Source organism: Vanacampus margaritifer, chromosome 2 (assembly GCF_051991255.1).
Source record: "Vanacampus margaritifer isolate UIUO_Vmar chromosome 2, RoL_Vmar_1.0, whole genome shotgun sequence".
In the NCBI taxonomy this organism is placed as follows: Eukaryota; Metazoa; Chordata; class Actinopteri; order Syngnathiformes; family Syngnathidae; genus Vanacampus; species Vanacampus margaritifer.
In genome coordinates this window covers 28309402-28334426 of record NC_135433.1, presented here as the reverse complement: position 1 = coordinate 28334426, position 25025 = coordinate 28309402, and the positions used below count along the sequence as shown (strand labels likewise).

Here is a 25025-nt window from a genome sequence, read left to right as displayed (position 1 = left end):
GATGCTAATAAAATATTGTAATGATAATAATTATTCAATTAATTGATTTCTAGAATGATTGAGAAGAATTGTCCCACACTGTTGTCAAATACAGTATTTCAATGAAATATGATGACATGCACCAAAATTGTGTTACACCACCACTTAGACCTGCTTTTTGCGAGTCTAAAATCAAATCCACTTTTTGCCACCAAATTGCCAGTTGCACCAGCTTTATCAGCCGGAACGACCAGCAAGGTATAGCACCGTCAACTAAATTCACAAACACGCTAAACTAGACGTGCCCCAGCACGAAAATGAAGACGCGCCCATTTGGTGTTTTCCATGACTTATCTAAGAAATCGGCGCACCATTCCTGTCCCCCACTGTTTGTCATTGTCTTTTCATGTTTCTTGGACAGGTTGAAATGGTGAAACTATTGTTGTTGCTGTGTACTTGTGACACGCGCAACATTACAATACATTCAATACATTTGATTCCATATCATTTTGTACAGTCTCCTACGAAATCGGCCTTGCAGCTCTCAACCGCGGCAGGTTTGCAGGCAGTTAACAGATTGATTGCCGCTCTAACTTTGAATGCACCCCAGCACACGGACAAAGAGGCCATCCGGCAGCTCTGCTTGACCTCTACCTCTTCATTAATGACCACAGGGAAGAGCGAGAGCAAGGTCAGCTGTCTACTACTCACACTTATAAACAAACTCTTCACCCTCACACACTCGGAGAGATGACATTTCCCTAGCGGGGGCACCACTGAGGTAAGATGTCAGCACCCTTGGGCTTGTGCAAAACAGACCACGATGAGGGACCAATGTTGTCAACCTGACGTGCTGATGGGAACAGTTTGTAAGTATGTCACATGGATATTCAATACATGTATGTGTTCCTCTGCCACAATGTGAAGTTTGATTAAGGAATGTGGGTCAGGTAGCTAAATAAGCTATTAAACTGTGAATTATGCTGATAGTAAAATACTAATCACGCTATCTTCACAGGCCACACTTTGCACATCCGAAAAAGAAGAAATGTTTTTCCTGTTCTCTGGAATTAATTGATCCATCAATGGGAACTTCAAATCATGGTATTGTTCATACAATACATGATAAATGAAAAGCATTCACAACTTACGTCTGTATCGGGACCTTTGTCAGCTCCAGGACAGGAGAAGGTTACAAACTCGTGGCAGCGTTTGTGAACTACAAAACAGCACACTGGAAAACAAAAGGGAAAGAGAGAGAGATTTACAAGTCAAAACCAGAAAGTAGTAGGCTGTCTTGACACACTTACATACACCTTTTTCTCTGTAGAACCAAATCCTATAGCTATTCATTGAAAAGAAGGTGAGGTGCATTACTTAGCCCTATACACAAAAGTATTGCTTAGGTGCAATGTGGCATCTTGGTGCCAAGGAAATACAGTTGTACTAAAAAAAAGAGAATACTTTATACCTGTATAATTAATATATACATAATATACTTATGCAGATAGGTATACAGTATACATAAATATACACACTGTATATGTTATGCTTTTTTCTGAAAAAACAAACAAAACAAAAACAATATATTCGAGCCAAGGACCTATGTTGACGCGTCCTTAACCCCTGGGCGTTATTTGTCCATTTTCTGGCTTTTTTTTCTGTTTTTCTGTTTTTCATCAAAGAAAAAGCATTTGAAAAAATACACTAGGGACCTGACATTTTACCAGGATTGTTTAAAAATGTAGAAGTTCAAATTGGCACCATGCTGTAATTTATAATTATTACCAAACAGGAGGGAGAGATTCACACGAAGTTGTTGTAATAATGCCCGATTTTGGCTCATTGACTCCCATTATAAATCACAGTTTTTGATATGCTGTAAACCTGATGTGTTATAATGCATTTTCCGTGATTACTGATGCAATCACTTCTTTGACGAGTCATAAACATGAAAATAGAGGAATTTGTGTGTTGAGAGTGTTAACACAAAAATCCACTAGGTGGCGCCAAAGGCTAATAAATGAATACAAAATGCATGCATAAATAAATTATATTGTTATGACTTATGGACTTGTTTGAGCCTCTAACTATGTCATATGAAATATTCAAATTATTATTTTATTTTATATATAAATATATACAGCATAGTTAGTCTTGCTATTAGCATAATACTGCTATTGTTGTCCATAGGGGGCATTAAAAAATAAAATAAAATAAAAACTATATATGTATAGATAGGTCTGATGCCACTGAACATTTTGAGCGGTTGAAAGTGAAAAAATATTCATAAATGACTAAGTTATCTCACTTCAAAGGAAATGCCTGATTTTGGCAAAATTACAAGAGTTTTGTGCTATTCAGAAAAATGCCATTGTGAAAAACTGGGCATGCATAAAAAAATTCTATTGTTATGACTTATGGACTTATTCAAGCCTCTAAATATGTCATATGAAATATTCAAATTAGACCTTTATTTTACATATATATATATACAGCATAGTTAATTTTGCTGTAATAATAATACTGCTATTATTGTCCATAGGGGGCATTAAAAAAACATTTTTTTTTTAAAACTATATATGTATAGATAGGTCTGATGCCAGTGAACATTTTGAAAGTGAAAAAAAATATTCATAAATGACTAAGTTATCACACTTCAAAGGAAATGCCAGATTTTGGCAAAAATTACAAGAATTTAATCAAACTATAATAACGCCCAGGGGTTAAGACAAAAGTACAAGAGCAATAGGAACGCACAATTTTTTTCTACACGAGGGTCTCTCACATTTTAAAAAAAATGTTGGAAATGCTAAGTACATACAGTATGCGTGTAACCCCGCTTTACTTGTAAATGAGGCGCAATCAACAAATGATCCTGCTTTCATGCAAGGCCGACATGTTTGTGTATATGAAAGTCAATCAAGCTTGTGCGCACACGAACGCCCACTTGCTCAGTCCCACACACAAAATGTCACAAATGGGGGGGGGAAGGCACAGCTCACATGACACCACCTGATGCGGCTCCCACGACATTTTTCTTCTTTTTTTTTAGGAAAAGCCAACGCATGGACATCTGTGACAACAAGAACACACTCCCTCTGTCTGTCTGTCTGTATTCTTTTGATGATTTATTTTTCCCTTCTCACACAGTCTGTCTGTTTCGCTATGTCCAGATGCGAGAAAGCTCACCAGTCATGTACACTTTTCGTGCAAAGTCACATTTGCCACTACGTTGGCCAACTGAGGATTCCAGTAAAGCAGCAGGAAGCGTGTTATACATAACTCTCTTATAATGAGCATTTTCAGGCGTTGTGAATGTTTGCATGAGGTCAGTTAGAGAACCTAATACTCTCTGGGAGATGAATTTCCCCTCGGAGTGGAGGAGCAGCGTACAAATTAATCTCTTTCACTAATAAAGAGGAAATGTGAGTGAGAGAAGGAAAAGAATAAACAACTCAGCAAAATAGTTACACTCGCACTTGTCATTTTTATGATAAAACACACCACCAGAAAAAAAACTGTAGATGCAAGCTGGATTTAGCCAAGACACAACTGGAGCAAACAAGCTTGCCGAGGTCCAGATAACTCTCATTTTGGAATAAGTGCCCCCATTGGGTATAGAAGCTCTGACACTGACAAATTGTGTCCCAAACTTTCCAAAATCTGCACATTCTATGAGGAAACAAAAAGAAATGGATGACATTGCAAATGCGTGTGAGTTACTTGGTTTGCGTGTTTTTAACCAAAAGATCCCGTTTTGGAAAAATCAGGCTTGACTCCGGAGTAGATGTCTCACAGTGTAAATGATCCTAACAAGTAAAAAAGATTTAAAAAAAATATATATATATATATATATATATATATATATATATATATATATATATATATATATATATTTATTACGGTAAAACCTTCCCAATGATCATGATTGATTTTTTTTTTCATTCTTTGTTTCTGGAATCCACCTTAAAACCTGACAATAAAAAAAATATATATATATATTAGGGGTGCACCCCAAAAATCGATTCACATAAGAATCGCGATTCTCATTTAATACGATACAGAAACGATTTTAAACGCCCCAAAATTGATTTTATTTAAATTATTTTATACTGTCTTGTCTTTGTCTGTGTGTGCCTTTATTTGGAGCGCTGTTCATGTTGTACCCGGTTTGGCCACTGAGGGGCAGTGTGGTTCCACGCGGTCTAATACACTGTTAAGTTGTAGCCACATTAGAGAGTAGAAGGAAAAAGTCACCATCAAGTTATTCCAATAAAAGTTTATTTTTTGCAGCGTGGAGCCGTTCTTTTGTGTGTGAGTGATAAAAGTGCCACGAGTAGTGCGCTAATTAGCATTACCGAGTCAGACTGGAGTAGACCATTACAATTCCTTGAACATCTATAGATTGAAGCAAAAATCATTTTCAATCAAATCATTTTGAATCATAAATCGCCCTTAATCGTAAATCGATTCTGAATCGAATCGCAGGCCCATAAATCGGAATCGAATCGAATCGTGAGTCAAATCGAAAGACATTCAAAGATTCCCACCCCTAATATATATATATATATATTTGTACTTCTACTATTTTCTACAAAGTTCGTAACAGATATGTACTTGAGTAAAAACTTAGAATGAATGTAAAATCAACAAATAGAAAGTATATTTAGAATGAAAGATTGTTCTAATAGTGTTCTTTGATCCTTGAATATAATACTTCTGTAAAATACAACTGTTGAACAAAACAATCAAAGCTTTTTTCCCCATAGAACTAATTCTCAAAGCTATTCGCTTACACGATTAGTTGTGCCAATGAGCAGTCCACTCCAGCAGGACTGATTTGCGAGGCTCCGTGAAGGGAACTTGAGAGGGGTATTTTGTTCTGAGATGATACACCAAAGACGTACGACTAATATACTATTTGAATTTGGCTTTGCAAAGTGCGCAAATTACTGAGAACAAGCGTCAAGCAAGTAAAACTGAAAGTAAAACTACCTACAGCCCGAGTTTGTCCATCTTTGCGCCAGTGGATTCTCCAAGTTTGGCTGCACACATGAGCAGAGGTTATAGGCCACAACAGGACGTAAATAGAGCTGAGTTAACTGGGTTACTTTTTTAACGCTTTAAATAATTCAAATCGCCAGAGTTAAGGCTTTCATTTTGACAGTACCGTATATATCGCTGCCGTCGGGCAAAAACCTTGTACCTCCAAAATAATCAATTTTCAGGAGACCCTAAAAACGGCATGTTTGTTCAACCATTAACATTGCATCATTTTCAACATTAGTAATTGTCAGTAATAAAATGACACCAAGACAGACATGTGGACTGTAGACTATAGATTTCTGAAGAAAAAATAAATAAATTAGCCAAACTATGACTTTTCAGGTTTTAGCCCAAAATATTGTATCGGAATTGAAAAAGTTGTATTGGGACACCCCTAATTGAAGATGAAACCTGACTGGGTCTTCCACCATGATCAAGTCCTGGAGTGGCCTAGCTGGCCAGTTTCCAGACCTCAACCCCATAAAAAAAAAAATCTGTGGCGGGATTTGAAAGTCTGTGTTGCCTGGCGAGAGCACCAAAACATCACTGAGGTTGCTATGGTCCTGTAACTGTCACTCTTGGGTCCTTGTACTTAGTTGTTTTATTTGTGAATATTATTTTGCACAGGGCAGTATTCAAGCCCGATAAAATACAAAATCAGCTTTTCAGCTTGCATGTATTCAAAGTGATTTCAGCTATTTATCGCACAACAAAAATGTTATGGCGACCCGTGTGATCCAAGTGCTACCAGCAAATGTGATTTCTGGACTTCTTAAGGATCACAACAGATGGAAGATGGTTCACTGTATGCGCACACTCCCACAAGCAGCCTTCTTAATTCTTCGTTGAGTCCAAAAAAGGAAGACCAAAGAAGAAAAAAAACTGTTCACAACCTCATTTAATCTTTGACAAAAAGTAAAGTTTTTTTTTTCTCTTCATCAGGGAAGGCTTTAGCCAAAGAAATTAAGAAAACATTTGCATTTGGGAGCAAAGCATAGGGGCATGAATCATCCTGGCTTTTGCCACAGCGTTTAGATAAGGATGAGGATTCATTGTCGTTCTTCCGCCCACTCCCTTCATACAATATGAGAATCAGGGCCTTTGATGACGTCCACATTTCCATCTCGCTATCAATTAATCAGTCCTTAAAACGCACATACACTCCTCAAACTTTTGACACTCGCCCCTGAGATCTAATGATGGGTGACAATTAGCTGGCAAAACCTGCACTCAGAGGGTCTGAAATCTCAAAGTGTTTCTTGGGAAATTGCAGTGTCACATGAAGGTGGACCTCCAACTGGCCAAGGGAAAATCAATGAACCCTGACTTTAGTAGTAGCCGGATGTCAGATTGGGGCTGCTCATTTGACAAACTTTCCTTGAGTGACTATGAGGAATTTTTCAATGACCAATTGTTACTTAATAAAAACAATCAAAAAGTAAAGTGAAGTGGCAAAAGCGAAGTGAAGCTAACAACTGTTGAAAAGTACAATTGCTTGTTTACCATCAGGCTCGGCTACTTTCAGACGTCGTGATCACTGCGATCGTGATTACAACATCACGATCACGGCCATAGACAGCTTCAGTGTCGCTCCTCTCATGTAACAGCTTCAAACAAGAGGGAAATACAAATATGCAACTACTGTATGCTACAGTAAATGGCAGTGTATTTTAAAGGGAGCTCTTAGAATACTTTATTCAGTTTTTATCACATTAGTATGTTAGTACTTTATTTTATTGTATTGCCATTAATTTAATTATTGTCTTTAATGTTTTATCTGCAACAATTTGTTACAGGCTAGCTGCGGTTGTTGTTAAAATGCTCTCGAAATAAAGTTGAGTTGAGTAATATGTCTCCTTATATGTCTCCTTTAATGGATGTGACAGACGGAACATCCAATTTTTATTCCAAAACAGTTTCTACTGGCACTTTACCAGATGAATATGTGAGACATTTTTGTCAAACAAACCATCTGGTATGTCATGTTAGCTTTTAGCATCACGTCAGCCAAGTGTAAACATACGGCAACAAAAACACACCCTGAGTTCGTAGCCATAAATTGTTCAACAAACTAATAACATTATCTCAACGAGTCCGATGGGACGTGAAAGAGAACAAAGTAAATCCGGTCCTCTCGAATAAATCTCCTTAATGACTCATGTGGCGACTGGCGAAGTGAAAGGAGTGCAGCTCTCCGCAGATGGTTGCGTCCAAACATTGAGGAGTGTGCGAAGCGGCGGGAGCGGAAGGTGACACACTGACATACTGTATCGTCAGGGATGTTAGGATTAATTACGGCGAGCTTTTTTTGTTTTGTTTTTGCCAGCCTAATTGCCATGGCGCAGAGATAAGGGCATTACAAAGCAGTTTACGGACTGCCACGCTTCCTTTTGGAGGGGATGATGTTTGTGTATTGTTTTTTGCTTGTAAAACACACACACACAAAAGAAGAGCTAGCCAGAGAGAGAGAGAGAGAGAGGGAGAGAGAAAGAGAAATATACAGAGAGACAGAGAGAGAGAAAGAGACAAATAGACAGAGGGAGAGAGAGACAGAGGGAGGGAGAGAGAGAGAAATAGACAGAGACAGAGAGATAAATAGACAGAGAGACAGAAAGAGAGAGAAATAGACAGACAGAGAGAGAGAGAGAGAGAGAGAGAGAGAGAGGGAGAGAGAGAAAGAGAATAGATAGAGAGACAGAGAGAGAGAAACAGAGAGAGAAATAGACAGAGAGAGAAACAGAGAGCGAGAGGGAGAGAGAAAGAGAAATAGACAGAGAGAGAGAAAGAGAGAGAGAAATAGACAGAGAGAGTGAGAGACAGAGGGAGAGAGAGAGAGAGAAATAGACAGAGAGACAGAGAGATAAATAGACAGAGAGACAGAAAGAGAGAGAGACAGAGAGGGAGAGAGGGAGAGAGAAAGAGAAATAGACAGAGAGACAGAGAGAGAGAAAGAGAGAGAGAAATAGACAGAGTGAGAGACAGAGAGAGAGAGAGAGACAGAGACAGAGAGAGGGAGAGAGAAAGAGAAATAGACAGAGAGAGAAAGAGAGAGAGAGATAGACAGAGAGAGAGAGAGAAATAGACAGAGAGAGAGAGTGAGAGACAGAGGGAGAGAGAGAGAGAGATAAATAGACAGAGAGACAGAAAGAGAGAGAGACAGAGAGGGAGAGAGAAAGAGAAATAGACAGAGAGAGAAAGAGAGAGAGAAATAGACAGAGTGAGAGACAGAGAGAGAGAGAGAGAGACAGAGACAGAGAGAGGGAGAGAGAAAGAGAAATAGACAGAGAGAGAAAGAGAGAGAAATAGACAGAGAGAGTGAGAGACAGAGGGAGAGAGAGAGAGAGAGAAATAGATAGAGAGATAAACAGACAGAGAGACAGAAAGAGAGAGAAACAGACAGAGAGAGAGAGAGAGAGAGAGAGAGTGTGTCTGTGTGTACATAACGTTACCTGCAGCACCAGATCTGCCCAATAACCTGAGCTGAGGTCACAAGCAGTCAAAATTCGGACCCCCGTCGGAACAAAAAGAGGTTTGATTGGTGGAGAGAGATGCAAATGCAACTAAACATAAAATGTTAGGAAACTGCTTCTGTTGTAACAATGCTATATACCCTTGGAAAGGCTGCACGTTGAAAAACATGCCAATATGTCTTGTTTCAGGCAGCACGGTGTGCTAGTGGTTCGTGTGTCACACAGTTCTCAGGTTCTGGGTCGAATCTCAAAGCGAGTACAACATGTTAATTGTGTTGCGTAGAAATGATCAATCAGGACTGTCTTCCGCCAGGTGTCGTTGGTATAAAACACTCCTTTTTCCTTTGAAGGGGAGACGCAAGTGCGTTACCTCGCCAGGTTATTTATAGAAGCAGGTTGGAACAGAGAGTGCTGAACCCCAGTGAGGAGCAGAAGTGAGGGAAGACATTTCCTCTCCACCTGGCCCATGGATATTTATAATTACACAGGTGGTCCGGTGCTCACACTGGCGTCCGTGTGTAAACAAATGTTGGCAGATCTCAGAACAGTGTGTGTGTGTGTGTGTGTGTGTGTGTGTGTGAGAAAGACAGAAGAGTGAATGATGAGTTGAAGGCCATTTCTGTCATCAGCTTGCAAGTGGCAGAAGAAAAAAAAAACGATGAAAGATGTATACAAAAGGCCAGCGGGAGTGTGGCGCAGAAGCTTCACTCCTCCAGGCCTCCTGTGTCGGATTCTCATGAAAATTTGAGGAGGTCAAGGGTTAACCTTACATAGCAACCATATCTGTTTACCATCCTGAACACTTGCACTCAACAGCGCCTTGGCACGGAAGCACATGCACGGAGTGAAAGTCAAAAACAAATGAGTAAAGAAAATGTGCTAGGTGTAAAATGACATTTCATTTCATTCATGTAAATAAACTACAAATGGCAGTAATTAAAGATAGAAGAATGGAGAGAGTCATCTGCCATATTTTGACCACCACATCTCTGACCATTTCCCGCCACTTTAGGGAAATCGCATTGGAGTTACATCAACTTGTTGATAAAATAATGAAAGGTTTACAAATAAACAAGTCTCAAACAGCAGAGATGTACAACAAACAAATTCATACAGCGGCGTTGACAAACTCCGCCTCATACAGAGAGACAACTTGACCTTGACGGATTCATAAAACACTCCACAAAGACCGCGGATTGGAATCAACACACAATGCTCAAAGAGACCGAGATAAAGTAGGCAAAACCATGAATAATCTTCCTCTTTGACACAAAGCAGCAAAAGTTCTCAAGGATTCTGCTTATCTGGCAATTATCCTCCACAGCCTCAACATTCAGACGTATGAATAGTACGGCAGGCAAAGCCAAGCCGTGAAAAACAACGATACAAAGAAAAGGAAGAAAAGAGAAGGGAGAGAGGCAGGACTACGTTTTGCCTCGTTTGACTGCCTCCGTGTCTTCTTCTGCAAAAGAGTGACAAGCAATGCCAGATATCACCTTGGCTCGCTGTCTTCTGAGATCTTTGTTTGATTAAGCATGTCTGGCTCTCTCGTTACTGCAGACATGGATTGTAGTGACAACGTCCCTGAGGTGTTTTTCACTAACAAGGCGTTTGTCTTCCGATTTTCGAATTATACAACCATCCTACAAACACATGATCTGTCAAAATCCCTCATCCACAATTGCCTCATCAGGACACAATTCATAATGAGTGCAAAAATGCCACGTGTGAAGAGTGTAATAGTCAAAGGTTAAAAAAAGAGAACATAATCCTTTTTAAAATGCCAGCCATTTTCAGATTCTTCTTTACCCTCCTATTTTTTTGGTACATTTTTTTTACCCAATGCATTTATAATGAGCATCAATTATTTAACATGACATGTTTTGATACCACACCAAGGATTCGCTTTTCAGTGTTATCATATTGACCTAAGTTGAAAGTATAGATATAACTCCTCAAAATTGCTATGCCAACAATGACTCATTAACTTGTCTAATTTTCAAATCCAGTTTTAGTTAACCTTTCCTTTTAGAATACATAAAATATGCAGATGGATTCAACTGCGGATCACTCTTTTGTTTTGTATTCCAAATCCACAAGGGGAGGCCTGGATCAATTATTCCAAACTACAGGTGGGAGTGTTTGGCCGCCAGACATTTATGAGTCACACAGTAGATGACAATGACAATGACAAAGCATCATGAATCAAACATGACTGTGAGTGCACAGACACACACACGCACACTGGGGACACACACAGCTACACTTTTATGGTAATTGTTGGACACAAACACAAGCAGACCTGTGCATATATTTGTATAGCTGTCAGTCATCTTGGTGAAATATGGAATGTACCCACAATTTTTTTTTTTTACATGTACAGATATTTGTCCATGCAGTGAAGTATCACTTAAAATGACAAAACACACAAATTTACAACTTATCCAATATAAAATTATTCACAGAACATACATTACTCAATATATGATGAAGAAAATGGGACTCTCAGACTCCGACATTTGTCTCCAATGCTTACAAAACACTACAGACACTTATGTTCATGCTTTATGGTTATGTACTCCGGTTATGTATTTCTGGACTAAAGTCTTAGAAAAACTTTCCGCTATTTTGGACTGTAGGATACCTCTATCTCCAAACTTGTGTTTGCTAGGTGACCTAACAACAACTGACTTACCACACAAACAATTTCAATCTACACTTGTAGCCCTTACTATCGCTAAAAAAACAATTCTTGTTAACTGGAAAAATAAACAAACTCTGAATATCGACCAATGGTCTAACCTCCTCATAAATCACATTTTAATTGAAAAAATATCTGCCTCAAATAAAAACCAAATATCAAAATTTATAGAAACATGGTCTACGTATATAGAATTTTTTAACCTAATTCTGGTTACTTAATTCTGTCTGTTAGTGAGAGCCACTACATCGTGATAACTTACAACTTACTGGCAATTTATTATTATATTATATTATTAGTATGGGATTTTTTTTAATGGGCTTTAGGTGAACTGATGAATACACACACGCTCGCACGCACGCACGCACACACACACACACACACACACACACACGCACATACACATACTCACCCACATACAAAAAAAAAATTAATTTTTTTTTATTTTTTTGTTTTTTTTTTTTAAAAAAGGAGAGCAATGATGATGTCAAATCGAATGAACAATACTGAGCTCTCCTGGGAAAAAAAAAAAAAAAAAAAGTATCACTTGCCATGTATCAGGTGCCAGATAGTAATGTAGTAATGTAATGCGTCTGACTAATTGGGAGCCTTCTAGACGCTTTTAAGTCTGACACGTCTGCACAGGGACAAAATTAGGCCGGGAGCGAGACGGGGTGTCAACGGGAGGCGATAACAAGCACACATGTAAACACACATGCTAAAAAAAAAGCACAAACCTAATTATGCATAAATGCTGTAACACTGTTTGTGGCATGGGGTGCAGGGGCGGGTAATAATAATAATAATGCATTGGATTTATACAGCGCTTTTCCAGACACACACTTTACAACTGAATGGATACATAATTCGTGCACTCACACATTCACACTGTGGTGGCAGTAAGCTACTTAAGTAGCCACAACTGCCCTGGGGCAGGCTGACGAAAGCGTGGCTGCCAGTGTGCACCTACGGCCCCTCCGACCACCACCAAACATTCACACCTTTCATACACCAATGTGAGTAGCACTGGAGGCAATGTGTGTGAAGTGCCTTGCCCAAGGAAACAACCACACATGACTTGGGGAGAGGAGGGATCGAACAGCCAACCTTCTGGTTACGGAACGACCGTCTCTCGACCCTGAGCCACGGACGCCACGTAATGAATTTCTCTATGGGTTTTTTTATAGCCAAAAGAGATAAGAAGTTCAATTCTGTTAGCTGAGGAGTGTCAGCTTCTTCTCACCACATTTCAAACCTGATTAATGAGGTCTCAAGACTACTTTTTTTTTTTTTGTATTACAATTTTATCTTATTTTGACTTGTTTGTTCTATTGACAAAAATATATGGGGGTCATGGCCCCAAATTTGCACTAAAATGTTTGATGTCAAAATAGGCATCAACAATTATTTGTTTGTGTTTCTTTTGGTGATCAACGACACAATGCGAGGTGAATCTAGTGAATTAATGTTCTCGTTCTTCCAATGTTGTCAACTTTTTATGCTGTTGAATTTCATTGTTCATATTACTTTTTTTTCCTATGCACCAGTAGAGCAGTGCTCCCAATTTCGTTGTATACCTGCTGTACAGAGACAATAAAGGCATTCTATTTTATTCGATTTTATGAAAGTTATGAACAGAATTGATGTGCTAAAATGTTACTTAAAACTGTTACTCTCAATACGAAAAAAAATCATTGTAACACTTTGAAAATCCAACCAGTGTCCTTGACCAGATTATATGACACTTTAAAAGCTCAAGTGTATCATTTTTTTAAATTTAAGTTCTGAAGCATCATGGACCATGGCACACTACTTTGCATAAAAAAGTCACAACTACAAATAAAATCATCAAATCAAATCATATAAATCAAAGAAAATCTCTCACTGTTAAATTCTGACTGTTGTGTGATCATATTGTCAGTGGTGGGATTACAAACAGAAACTGGACATTAATAACCACAACTATTTTTGGTAAGACTACAAAGATGATGTAATTTGTTTTACAGACAGCTTGTATCTTAAGTTGAGCAGCGCAATGTGTGCTAAAAATAGGTTTAAAGGGTCAAGTCAACCTCCCCCAAAAATCTTGACAATGATATGTTCCATGCAGCCCCACTAGTCTAAATACAGTATTCTGGTTAATATTGCGTTAGTGGAATATGAGTTTTGCCACTTGCAGCTCAGGTTCAGAAAACAGGTAAACTGAGATTGGTCGTTGCCTAAGCCCTGAGCAACCAATCATAGCTTAACTTTGAAAAAACTGGTGAGCTGTGATTGGTCATCGCCTGAGACCCTGAGCAACTGTGATGTCATCTTCAGTCGACAGCAAGTGGCGAAAGGTCCGCCCCTGAGATGGATAAAACATGTCTAGATTTTGCAGCATAACTCATATTCTATTACAAATGTAATATTTCTGACCCATAGATGATTGCAGTGAACATGACATATTTGCGTGTCTAAACAAAAAAACAAAACACATAATTTGGATGATGTCAACACTTTTGGTTCATGATTGGATCATGTGTGGGAAAAGAGTCAAAACCAGTTTATAAAAAAATGCCCAGCAGAAAAAATGCAGGTCTGAAGGGGTTAATCAGACTGTCATGTTTAGACTAGTGAGGTTACATATAACATACTATTGTTGAAAAAGGTTGACTACTTCTTTAATTAATGTGATTTTGAGGATTATGTGAACATTAGTTGCCAAAAACAAAGAAACTTTCACACTCTCAAGAACACAAGGTAAGCTTTCTGCAACTGACCTGACTGATATAAAAAGGGCAATCGAAGCCTCATCGGACAAATAATCACCTCCGTTACTCTTGATACTTGGTGAATGTGTCACATATTGTATATAAAACCCACAGAAAACCTCTTGCATCACCTTGCAATTGTATCAATGACAAACGTCACACTGGATGAGAGAGACCATCACAAGCTGCGGCTCCCGCGTCCAACTTTCTCAATTGCGTTTGACGAAACGGTGTGAGACTTCAGCTTGAACATTAACTCCGCATGACATTTCTTTCTGGAGGTGCCTCGGCTAAGTAGCATGAATCAAACGCGAGCTCATGCAATAGTATGATTCATATTGCTACGCGCTGTGAAGAGGCCGCTGGGGCGAACAAACACAGCGCTCAAAAATTAGGATGAATCATTCTAACCTTTGGCAAGCTTGGAAAATCTGGTAGTAAATCACAGAAAAAAACTATGTTGGGAGAAAATAAATATTTGGCACAAACAAACAAATGCACGCACGTGCAAATGAAGGAGCTCGTTGTTTACAGCAGGGGAGGCACGTGAGATGCCGCAATTAGGAGGCTGAAAATCACACACAGCATCTAATACTGTATAGGCGCTCATGAAGATGTGCATACTGACATTTAGATGCAGTTGTGGAAATAAAATGACTTGTTCTGACATAGTGTACCTGAAAGAAATATGTGAAGAGGCACAGTTTAATGTCTTTGCAAAGAGACTTCAAAGAGAGTTTCTTCCTTTGGCTGAAACGCATGACGTATCTTCCGTACCTTCACTTTTCAGTGTTCTTGAGCATATCGACTCCAGTCACTTCTTGTGTATTGTAATTAAACCACCTGTTGCGATTCAGTATTTAAAAGGCTAAACAAAACCACACTATAACCAGTTATACAATATCACCAAATTTTTTTCCATCACAACTCCTTAACGTAGGAGGAAGAAATATGTTTTGCTCGGAGGCTACAGAAAGCACAAATACGCATACCAACATCAATGTGATTAAAAGCTAAAGAAGCCACACACACTTGTATATACACTGGGTGGGGTCACATGCTGGTGGTGGGGGGGGGTGTCTGGGGGTTTGGGGAACTGGGGGCGGCTGGGGCTGGGTTGGGGTGAATGGCGGGGTTGATGGGGGGCAGGGGGTCGTGGGGGGAGCAGGGGCTGTGGACCGGTGAGGTGCCTGGCGGGCCTGCAGTGCCCCGTCCTGCTGCGTTGGGTTGGGGTTGCGGGCCGTATTGGGGTGGGTGGCGCTCCTGCTCCTGGGTTTGCTCTCCGGCCGGTGGCCCCTGCGGGGCCCGGGGGTCGTCCTTTGGCGAAACTCAGACACAATCTGCTTCTTCCTCTGGTCGTTGAATCGGTGGAGGCTGGTGTCTGTGGATCACTAGAACGAACTGACTAGTCGTGTCCTCCACACGCGCGTAGTTCGAAAAAGCTTCACGGACAGGAGGAGGAAATGGCGACCGGTATTTATTGAAACTTACTCGGAGTGAAAGTTTGAGCTGAGAGTCCAGCGGCATGCTACGCGCTGTAGCTTCTTGCCAGCTAGCCCGCTAGCCTACAACCATAATGTGAGTTACACTTTCCAAACAAATCTTCCTCCCACCAATTCACTATTTAATCATGGACGGCTAAACTTATGACTGGGATAAAAGTTCATTTTGCATCGTCATCCTCATTAGATGACTATCTATCTATCTATCTATCTATCTATCTATCTATCTATCTATCTATCTATCTATCTATCTATCTATCTATCTATCTATCTGTGAGGTGTGGTTGCTTTTAGTGACAGTCGAAAACAGCATATAGCCTTCAATCACTCAATCAATCAATAGCCTATGTGCTTTTTTATTACACAAGGATTTTTGCTATTTGTAGGCTGCCCGGGTCTCTATCACCCGCAAATTGCAGGGGCACATTGCATAAAATATATATTGTGGTGATATTTATTTTTATTTTGTCTTCATGAGCATACTCAACATTGGAGTAATCCAAAAGTAATCCAGTTACATTACTTTAATATTGTGGTACTTGGATTACGTTAGTAAGTACATTTTTTTAGCAGGTAACTGTAACGGATTACATTTTAAAAGTAACCCTCCCAACCCTGCCAGTAGTGTAAATATTGTATTCCGGTTAATATTGCGTTAATCGAAAGAGTTAAGCAGCAAAATTCAGCAGTTTTTAATCAACATCTGAAGGCGGCCATTTTGCCACTTGCTGTCGAGTGAAAATTACATCACAAATGCTTAGGTCTCAGGTAACAACCAATCACAGCTCAGCTTCAGAAAACAAATGAGCTGTGATTGGTCTTGTCACAATTTACTGACAAATGTACTTACTCATTGTGAAATATGGGTCTGTTGACACAAAGCTGAACTTGCAGGAATGTTGTGTCATTTAAGGGCAAAACTGCAAAATGTTACTCTAAGAGTGCACTTGAGAGAGTGCAACACACCGTGCGGTTCTCTGTGGCATTCTTAAGCCCCCAAGAAGTATACTTTTTTTGTGGCATGAAAAGTGCAAAGCCCCAGAGAAAGGCAGTCATGCTGTATTGAGGTCAAGAGACTTGAGCCAGAAAACCTGGCCGCTGCGAGCATAAAGCAATTGGCTCGACTGTCGTGTTGCTTCAGCAGCTTTAATGCTGATTAACAGCACTGGCCGGACAGAAAGGGGGGCGGAGGGGTGGAGGCATGGCTCCTCTCATCACTCTGGATCTCGGAGCTGAGCTAATTGGCTCAGTTAATCCACACACTTGCATCCACACCCGTGTGGGGCCTTTAGTGGGCCTGTGGAGGCAGGGCATGGCTTCCATCATTTGGAAGAGGGGAGGAACTAGATCGGAAGGCAGCAGCTGTGGTGAAATGGCATTTTTCTGCTAGGTGCTTTCAATTAACACTTGTGACCTCTCCCGTTCCTTGCTATTCATTTTTTTGTCAGCACATTTCATTTACCAAATCGAGATTTGCTGTCCCAAAATGCTGTCCCGGAGCTCAAATGCCAAGTTAAGAAACGCATTCAGTCACATTGCATCTGGAAAATGTTCACGATGCTTCACTTTTCCCACAATCTGGCTATGGTACAAATCGGCATGGGACTGTTACTGGTCTCCAGGTAAACCACCGTTTTTAAAAAAAAAGTCACCTTTTCAAAATCATTAAAACAGTTTTTATTTTTTGGGTTGTTACCAGTAGTTATATATATTTAGTTTTATATATATGTATTTTTAGTTTTTTAAATTCATACAGTCCAATATTGAATATTATTTCTTCTTTTCAAGTTTTAAAACAGAAGAGGATATATCAACATTTTAAGTACCGTACAGTGGACCGACACTATTCGCGGATGAACCCCTAATAAACGTTTTCAATGGGGGGAAAAAATGGGGTTGCCTCCGTCCCCAAAATAACAAATTGAAAATTGATCTGCAATTTATCACAATTACTGAACACAATCATACAGCATAATTGACCAGTCCTAATCATCAGTACTGGCAAAGGCATGTGACTCCCTTACATAGTGGTGCAAGTGAAAAAAAAGTTGTTGTTTTTTCCACATTTACGAGAATGCCACCTATTACTGTTTTAGAACTTTATGGTAACGCTATTAATATAGCGCTATTAAATTAATGTAGCGGTGTGTGTCAATGCATGATTAGGAACAATTAGGGATCAAGGAGAGCTAAAAGTTCAAAACTTTTTGTGCCAGTCCACATAAGCATCTGCAAATAAATTGAAAACACAAATTGCTTTCAAAAAATGGAGACAATGAACCCTTTTTAGAGCCTGGTCTCTTTCCACTATGAAGCCTCTTAATGATTTGGTTGGCTCGCAAACGGTGTTGTGACTGTGGAGGCACGATGAATGCATTCAACTAGTTCCGTCTGCTCCCTTCCACCTCTCTGGCCCGCCGCTACAGATGAAAGGCCGCTTTCTTTTATTCTCGACATTCCACTGGTATGGACTCAGCCAGTTGCCTTTTAGAGAAGCTGCCTACTGGAGGACATTTTGTGCGAATTACTATCTGGACGGGCAAAGAAGTCTGAATGTGCTACAGGATAGAATGTTTCTCTGCATAATCATTACGAGTGGTTATGGTAAGTGGGTAAGCTTCAAAATTATGGAATTTTTAAATTCTGGAATATTTGCACGGAAATTTACAGGAATAAATGGGAACAAACTAAAAATTGATATTGGCTCTTAATTTGTCAACTGGAATACATTCATTCCTTTAGTTAATACATTCATTCCTTTATTTAGCCTTCTCTGCGCAATTCTGGTTTGTAAACCACTGTAATGACTAACAGATCCCTGTAGATGGCGGGGTTGCATCACTTTGATCGAAGATCGGCACAGCTTTTGAGGTGATAAAGTTATGGTATAAAGAGGACATATGTCGTGGTAGCTAGTAAAACACGTGTCGTGGTAAGAAAAGATGAGGCAGTTCATGGAGTGAAAGGCCACAAATGCCATGTAAAGCAACACTATTGGTGAGTCAGCATCACTTACAGCACGTTTTTTAGTTGAATGTATGTAGTGTACAAATATATATTTCGCTATTAAAAACCTTTTCTCAGTTTTATTTTTGCTGTTTTATAGTATGAGGTGTCACAAAACTAGGGGTGTGAATTGCCTAGTACCTGGCCATTCAATTCGTATCACGATTCATAGGTCACGATTCCATTCGATACCGATCCCAATACAAATCTATAAATTGATTATTGCGATTTTTTTTAAACTCAAATTTCGAAAAATACTATCACTGTAAGATTTGTATGAAAATGTATATTTTTATCTGAAAATTCAGGCTTATAAACAGAGCCACTGCATTTAACAAACAGGTTGCAGTCTGTTTCATGTTTGAAAAGCACTGAAATAAAATATAATGTTCCATTAATATAAAATTCTTCCATGCTTAATGTGTGAATCTTAACCCTAAGTAAGACGTTTTGTTGAATATTCCCATAAAAAGTTGATGTTTAAAAATCGACTCGGCCGCATATCGAATCGATTTGAGAATTGCGCGCTGTAATATCGCGATACATTGCCGAATCGATTTTTTCTAACACCCCTACACAAAACCAACCCTTTTTGTGTCAAAGTCCGTATTCTGCTCGACTTTTGCTTTTTGGTCCGAAACAGGCATTGGTTGTGAAACCACTGTTTTCTGCTTCTGATTAGAAAAAAAGAAGCAAGAAATGAACTTTTTTTCAAGTATTTCTTTTGGTGGGTTCTGTGCTTACACTTTCACAGAATATCAATATCATGAGGGTCTTGAAAGGTCAGTCAAAATGCTCTAAAATGGCTGGCAGTGAATGAGTTAATAGGGATTTGAAATAGTTGTATGTATTTTTGCATCATCCTGACTAAAACAACCACATTTTAATATAGTCGTACATTGAATTACTTATCTTTCGTGTCACAACTTGAGGCATTTTTGAGTTATCAGCTGTCTCTTTGCTGATTTTTTTTTCATGCCAATATATCACACACAAAAATGCAGCAGTTTAAGTACATAACGAGAGCCATCTATTTTGATTGGATCTCTGCTTTATTTATGCATGAATATGAGATATTATCGACTTACCCTCAATTACCAGTTAACACCCATTTCACAATTCCCATAAAACGTTTCCAATGTAGAATTTTCCCAAACAACTCAGCTTCATTTTTCATGGGAATGTACTGGAAATTCTCCACCCATTCAATCTATACTAATGCACGTTGGTAATTATTGGACTCTCAGGTAATTTTTGCTACCATTTCATGGAACACACAGGCATGGTTTTGTTCTTTGTAATAAGTACGTTTTGTGGTTGATGAATGGCTCATCCTCCAACATCCCTGTTAGCGCTTGTGCAGCAGCATTATTAATACTCGCTTAAAAGCATCTCTCAGTGAATGAAACTACCTTCACTATGACAACCTTTCAGTGCAGTAGAACCATTCCGATGGATTTAAATCGGATGATGAATCCACTTTCAATTCCGTCATTGCTTCAGCAGTTCTGAGTTGTCTCTACATTTTAAAATATATGGAATAATGTATAGTAATTCATGCCAATTTCCAATCAACAGTCAGACTAGCTCCAAGAATATTCATTTGTCCTTATAGCGAGACATCTAACATTGTATGCATCCCACCACCATAACGTGATCAAATTTGCCCCACCACGTTCATTTCGTGCAACCGTGGACATTTTGCTTTGTCTCACAGAGACAATACAGAGAGAGAGAGAGCGAGAGAGCGAGCGAGAGAGAGAGAGAGAGAGAGAGAGAGAGAGAGAGAACAAGGTCAACTTTCATATCCTCACATTAAAACAAAAAAAATGATACGAGGTTTTAATTAACACAATAACAATTAATACAATTTTCAAGTGCAAAATACTGTATATTTTTCTAGCAGGGACACATTATGGACATCTGACAATTTAAATGAGCCAGTGGTGGCCACTCATTTGCAGTCTGGATACAAAGAGGTGAGCACCTGCTGCTATTGAGCAATCTCCAATAAAAAGCCACTAGGTGTTGCTAGTTTCTTTTTTGAAAATAGTTGCTACAGGGGTCAGAAAAGTTGCTAATCCGGAAACAAGGAGTAGCTAGCGTTTCATCGCGATGTCCTTAAGCCTTCCACCCCAGTCGCCATAACGAGCAGCATTTACAGTACACAAGATAGTGGTGAAAAATGGGTACCTTGAAATAAGAGTGACCCAGGTGCAAGATTAGTTTATGTAGCTAGTCACCAAATTGCTACAGCCACCCGGTCTGTGTCACTTGAAATTAAAAAGTTTTAAATTTTTGTTTCAATTTCTTTGTAAATGTGTTAGTGGTTTAATTTCAACCAATAGGATAAATTTGACTGATCATAAAACAATACTCCCAGACCATACATTCTTTATCCTCTGTGAAGAATGGCTCATATTAATGCAGCTTACTGAGGAGTGACCGCCTCCATATACAGTATTTCCGTATGTCTGCTTTCTACTACCCCGAGGTCGCCGAGGTGCGTGCACCAGCATGATCAGCACAATGTCCATTGAATTTCAGGCTGCAAAAACGTCCATGAAAAGTTGTGAAAAGTGTGCAATCTCCACACACCTTAATTAAGGAGAATAAATGGAAACTGCACATTGAACATTGAGTGTGTGAATGTGATTAAAGTGAGGCGTACTACAGCCTTGATTCACAACATTCTCAATAATAAGCGATGTTTACTTGAAAGCTCCCCAAGCCAGATAAAGAGAAATCTCAACGTGTAAACAGTTTCACACGAAACAACACAGACTCCAAGACAAACTCCCTCTGGAGATTTCATCAGTGGGACCCTGTGGAGCATAAATGCTGATCAAAAGGAGAAGGATTCCTTCCACTCGATGTGAGGGGTTGCCAAAATAAACACTGTGGCATATCGCAGATTCCCCCCTGTGGTGCCTGTTGCTATATTCGCTCCGATTGGAGCAGGAAAGCTGGGAAAGACGAGGAGGCAACATTACCCTACACCTTCAATTAAGCGGCTCAGACAAAATAAATGCAGGACTCGACACAGCAAATTTACAACCACGATAGTAAACATTATCGTATTTACACAAGTAGTGGCTGAGGGTGTTTAGGGATTTAATTGCAGATAAGTGGAGCTTTTCATTTTTATACATTTCTGGCATGATGTCAAACTAAATTTGCGGTATGTTCCAAAATCAAATCAAATCAAGTGAAACTGGGGTTTAAAACTAAATATCAAGGACTATTATGGAGAAATATAGTCAGGGACCTCCTCAGATCATAAACATGTTCCCTGTGGAACATTATTATTGTTGTGTATATATATATATATATATACACTTGATGACGTAAAATGTCCAACTCAGCAGTATATCCAATTTAACAGTTACTAAATGAAATGAGACGTTAATTGAAGTTGACAACTTATGAAAAAATCAAAACATATTCAGCAGTGTGTGTGTGCGTGTGTGTGTGTGTGTGGTCACACGCAGGGGCAAATTTGCATATTTTGATGTGTTTACAGCGTGGAATGTGTTTCCTGTGATGTAAACAGATGGAGTAGAAGGTAAAAAAAAGAAAAAAAAGAGTGAGGTGTGATGATGACTAAAAGCTGTGCCTCAGTCTCTTGCTGGGTGACCCTCAAATACACACATACAGACACACGCATACACATATACAGACGCACAGATACGCTGGCTTCCAGCACCATGGGAGCAGGAAGGAGGAACACACGCTTCAGAAAACTGGCACACACATTCTCTAACCCACCCCCTGCATCTTTGTCCTTGTACAGAAATAGCAGAAATATCGCTCTGAGGCTGGTGGAGTCTCATGTGTCCATCCAAGGCCCTCACTCCATTCAATGTGTGTCTTTTTCACTGCAGTATATTCATTATTTATCTCTTCAGGATGTTTTTTTTCTCTTTTGCATTATCTCTAGACATGATACACTTTTTCCTTTGGCTATTTGGGGCGCTTTATGAAAGAAGGCCAAATATGAGAAGGTGGTACTGCTTTCTACTTGTTTGATAGGAGGACACACACTTTTGTTTTCTTTCTATTTTTTGTGAACACCAGGCGTGTGATATCTTTCATGACTGGTGCCTGTTTGATGATAAAGAGTAAAAGTGATGATGTAGACTATTGAGTTAGCAACAAACGAGAGCTGCTAGCTAGCTAGCTAGCGGTGGACATTTTTAAAAGTAAAGGTCAGGTGTTTAACCCGAACTTGGACTGGGAAAAATGCTCCGGTACTTCACATCGATAGCTCCTTACCAACCTGACATATAAATTCCGGGCAGGTGAAGTAGAAGGTACCTCAGGTGTGTTGAGATACTAAGGAAACAGTCTGGGGCCCTCTTCGGGAAGTCAAATCTCCTAAGCTTTATGCCATCTTCCCTTAACTTTTGTTTCCTTTCAAACATATAGTAGGAAAGAACAGCAAACTTCACACAAATTTGACTGCACTTTTCATAACTGACGTTATTGTGCGACGGCGAGTATTGGTGATGTAAGCCTCTAGTTTGTGGGCTTTACCTGCAAAATATTAATAAAATAAAATAAAAATAAAGTCAACGAATTTTTGTTTTTGTGAAGGATCCATAATGATGTTTTTCGTTGATTTTGGAATTGCAAATCTGCAATCTCAAATAAATAATCCAATTGTGTTTCAAATTGTATTTGTTTGGAGCACCCCCTCCCTCTTTTTTTGAACGTGTATTTCTTGATTTAATTTAATATCCACTTGTGACAAAAAAAGTTTTATTACTATTTTTTATTAAGTCTGTGATTTTTTTAAACACTATTTTTGAAGTCTTGAGTGTGAAACGCAAGCGTCTTTGCGTAGCCTTTCAACTATGTCGGTGCCCTGTTACTTTAAATCGTGATGCCGTAAAGAATTGTGGGAAATATCCTTTCTAAACTGTTGGTCAGAAGTAACCTTTGCTAAAGGTAGCTTGAAGTTTTGACCGTTTCTGTTTGTAAATAAAACTATTAAAAACAGGCTCCTCCCATGTCTCCACCCATGGCTCAACCCCCCCACTCTTCTTGTCAACATTGCGCCTGCCTTCAGCAACAGGTCCCCTGCTCAGTGATTGGCTGGAGGGGTAAACATTGACTTTCCGCCCAGAAACGTCCCTCTTATGGCAAAATAGTGCTAGGCGATATGGAAAAATTCTTCTATCACGATATAGGCTATTTTGTATCACAATAACGATATGCCACCATTTTTTTCAGTTATTTTTAAAAAAAATCTACAACACACTATGTCTGTTTACGTTTTCTCATTATATGTTTAGGTGACATTAAACAGATGTGTATTAAATGGGAAATGCATCCATTAGTAGTGCTGCTATATAAAATTGTCAAATGCAAACAGAAGAGGCACAGTGACATATTTTTCACAAAATTCACCCTAACCCTAACCCTAACCATGTGTAATGTAATAAACAAGACTCAGGACTACATTGTGAAAAAAAGAAATAACATTTAGTGATATTAAATGTGTTCACTTTAGTATATCCATCCATTTTCTGATTCGCTAATCAATATTAATAAATGTTTAATCCTCCTCCCGGCTGACGTACATGATGCCGTAACAACCACATCACTTGCTGTTTGTTAAGTGTGTAGCATGAATTTGCTAAGTGTGTAGCATTAGTTACTCTCTCCAGATACTTATTAAATTGCCTGCTATTTTGCTGTTAAAAGTTGGACACGCTTCACTTTAACGCGGTCCCAACGAAGCTTTTGTAAAAAGTGTAATCGATCCCCCAAGCACTTATTACTACGTCCACGATAAGATTAGCCAGTTAGCATAGCCGTTAACACGGCTTCTCAGTCTTGCTCGCTTGTTAATTACTCCTCGTAATCGCTTCGTGAGAATGTCGGTACTTGCAACTTTTATACGCCGCCATGGAGGCTATCATTACTAACTTTAGGTGTAGTATTAGCCAGCCAAAGCTCGTTGCTATGCTAGTAGAACCGATATCGTCTCGACTTGAGCACCCGCTTATAAGAAATGTAAACATCCCACCGAAGCTTTTGGGGTTGTCCCGCCGTTCAATTTTTGGAAAAATATAAAAATCCTTGTTTTAATGACGCTAAAAATGCACATGTCATGTAGATACGCAAACTGCTATGCGAAACAGATTATTTCAAGCGTGTTGTGTTGGCTGAAAGCAGTGGAGTACCCAGCATTCTTTGAGGTGGCTTTTTTTTCCCGAACGGCTATTAGTAATTCCGGGTTTGTTGTTTTAGTTAAGTTTTTCCGAGTCGAACTGTAGTAGGATTCATTATTTGCATTTACCCACCTTGTTTTCTATTAATTTTCATTGACTATAAGCGGTTAAAATAATGGATGGATGGGTGGATAATAGTTGGCACCGTAAGCTTGTAATGTATGACCACTATGTATCATGATTCACTGTTATGTGTTGTTCAGTCTGCCACCCAGGGACAGCTGTGTAAAATAAGCATGCAATTGAATCCTTTTGTCTGTCAAACAAGCAAGCGTTCTGTCACTTATTTTGTCTGCTGTAAGTGACAAATGCCGATAGACACGATA

General features: G+C 39.2%; 1 protein-coding gene across 2 annotated transcripts in view; it reads right to left on the bottom strand.

Moving 5' to 3' along the window:
- prkcab (protein kinase C, alpha, b) overlaps positions 1–25025 on the bottom strand; it is a 109734-nt gene that overhangs the window by 68358 nt on the left and 16351 nt on the right. For both annotated transcript variants that reach the window (XM_077557500.1, XM_077557501.1), the window contains one exon: positions 1131–1213. In XM_077557500.1, coding sequence (XP_077413626.1) covers positions 1131–1213 — 83 coding nt within the window. The remainder of the gene's footprint in view (positions 1–1130; positions 1214–25025) is intronic.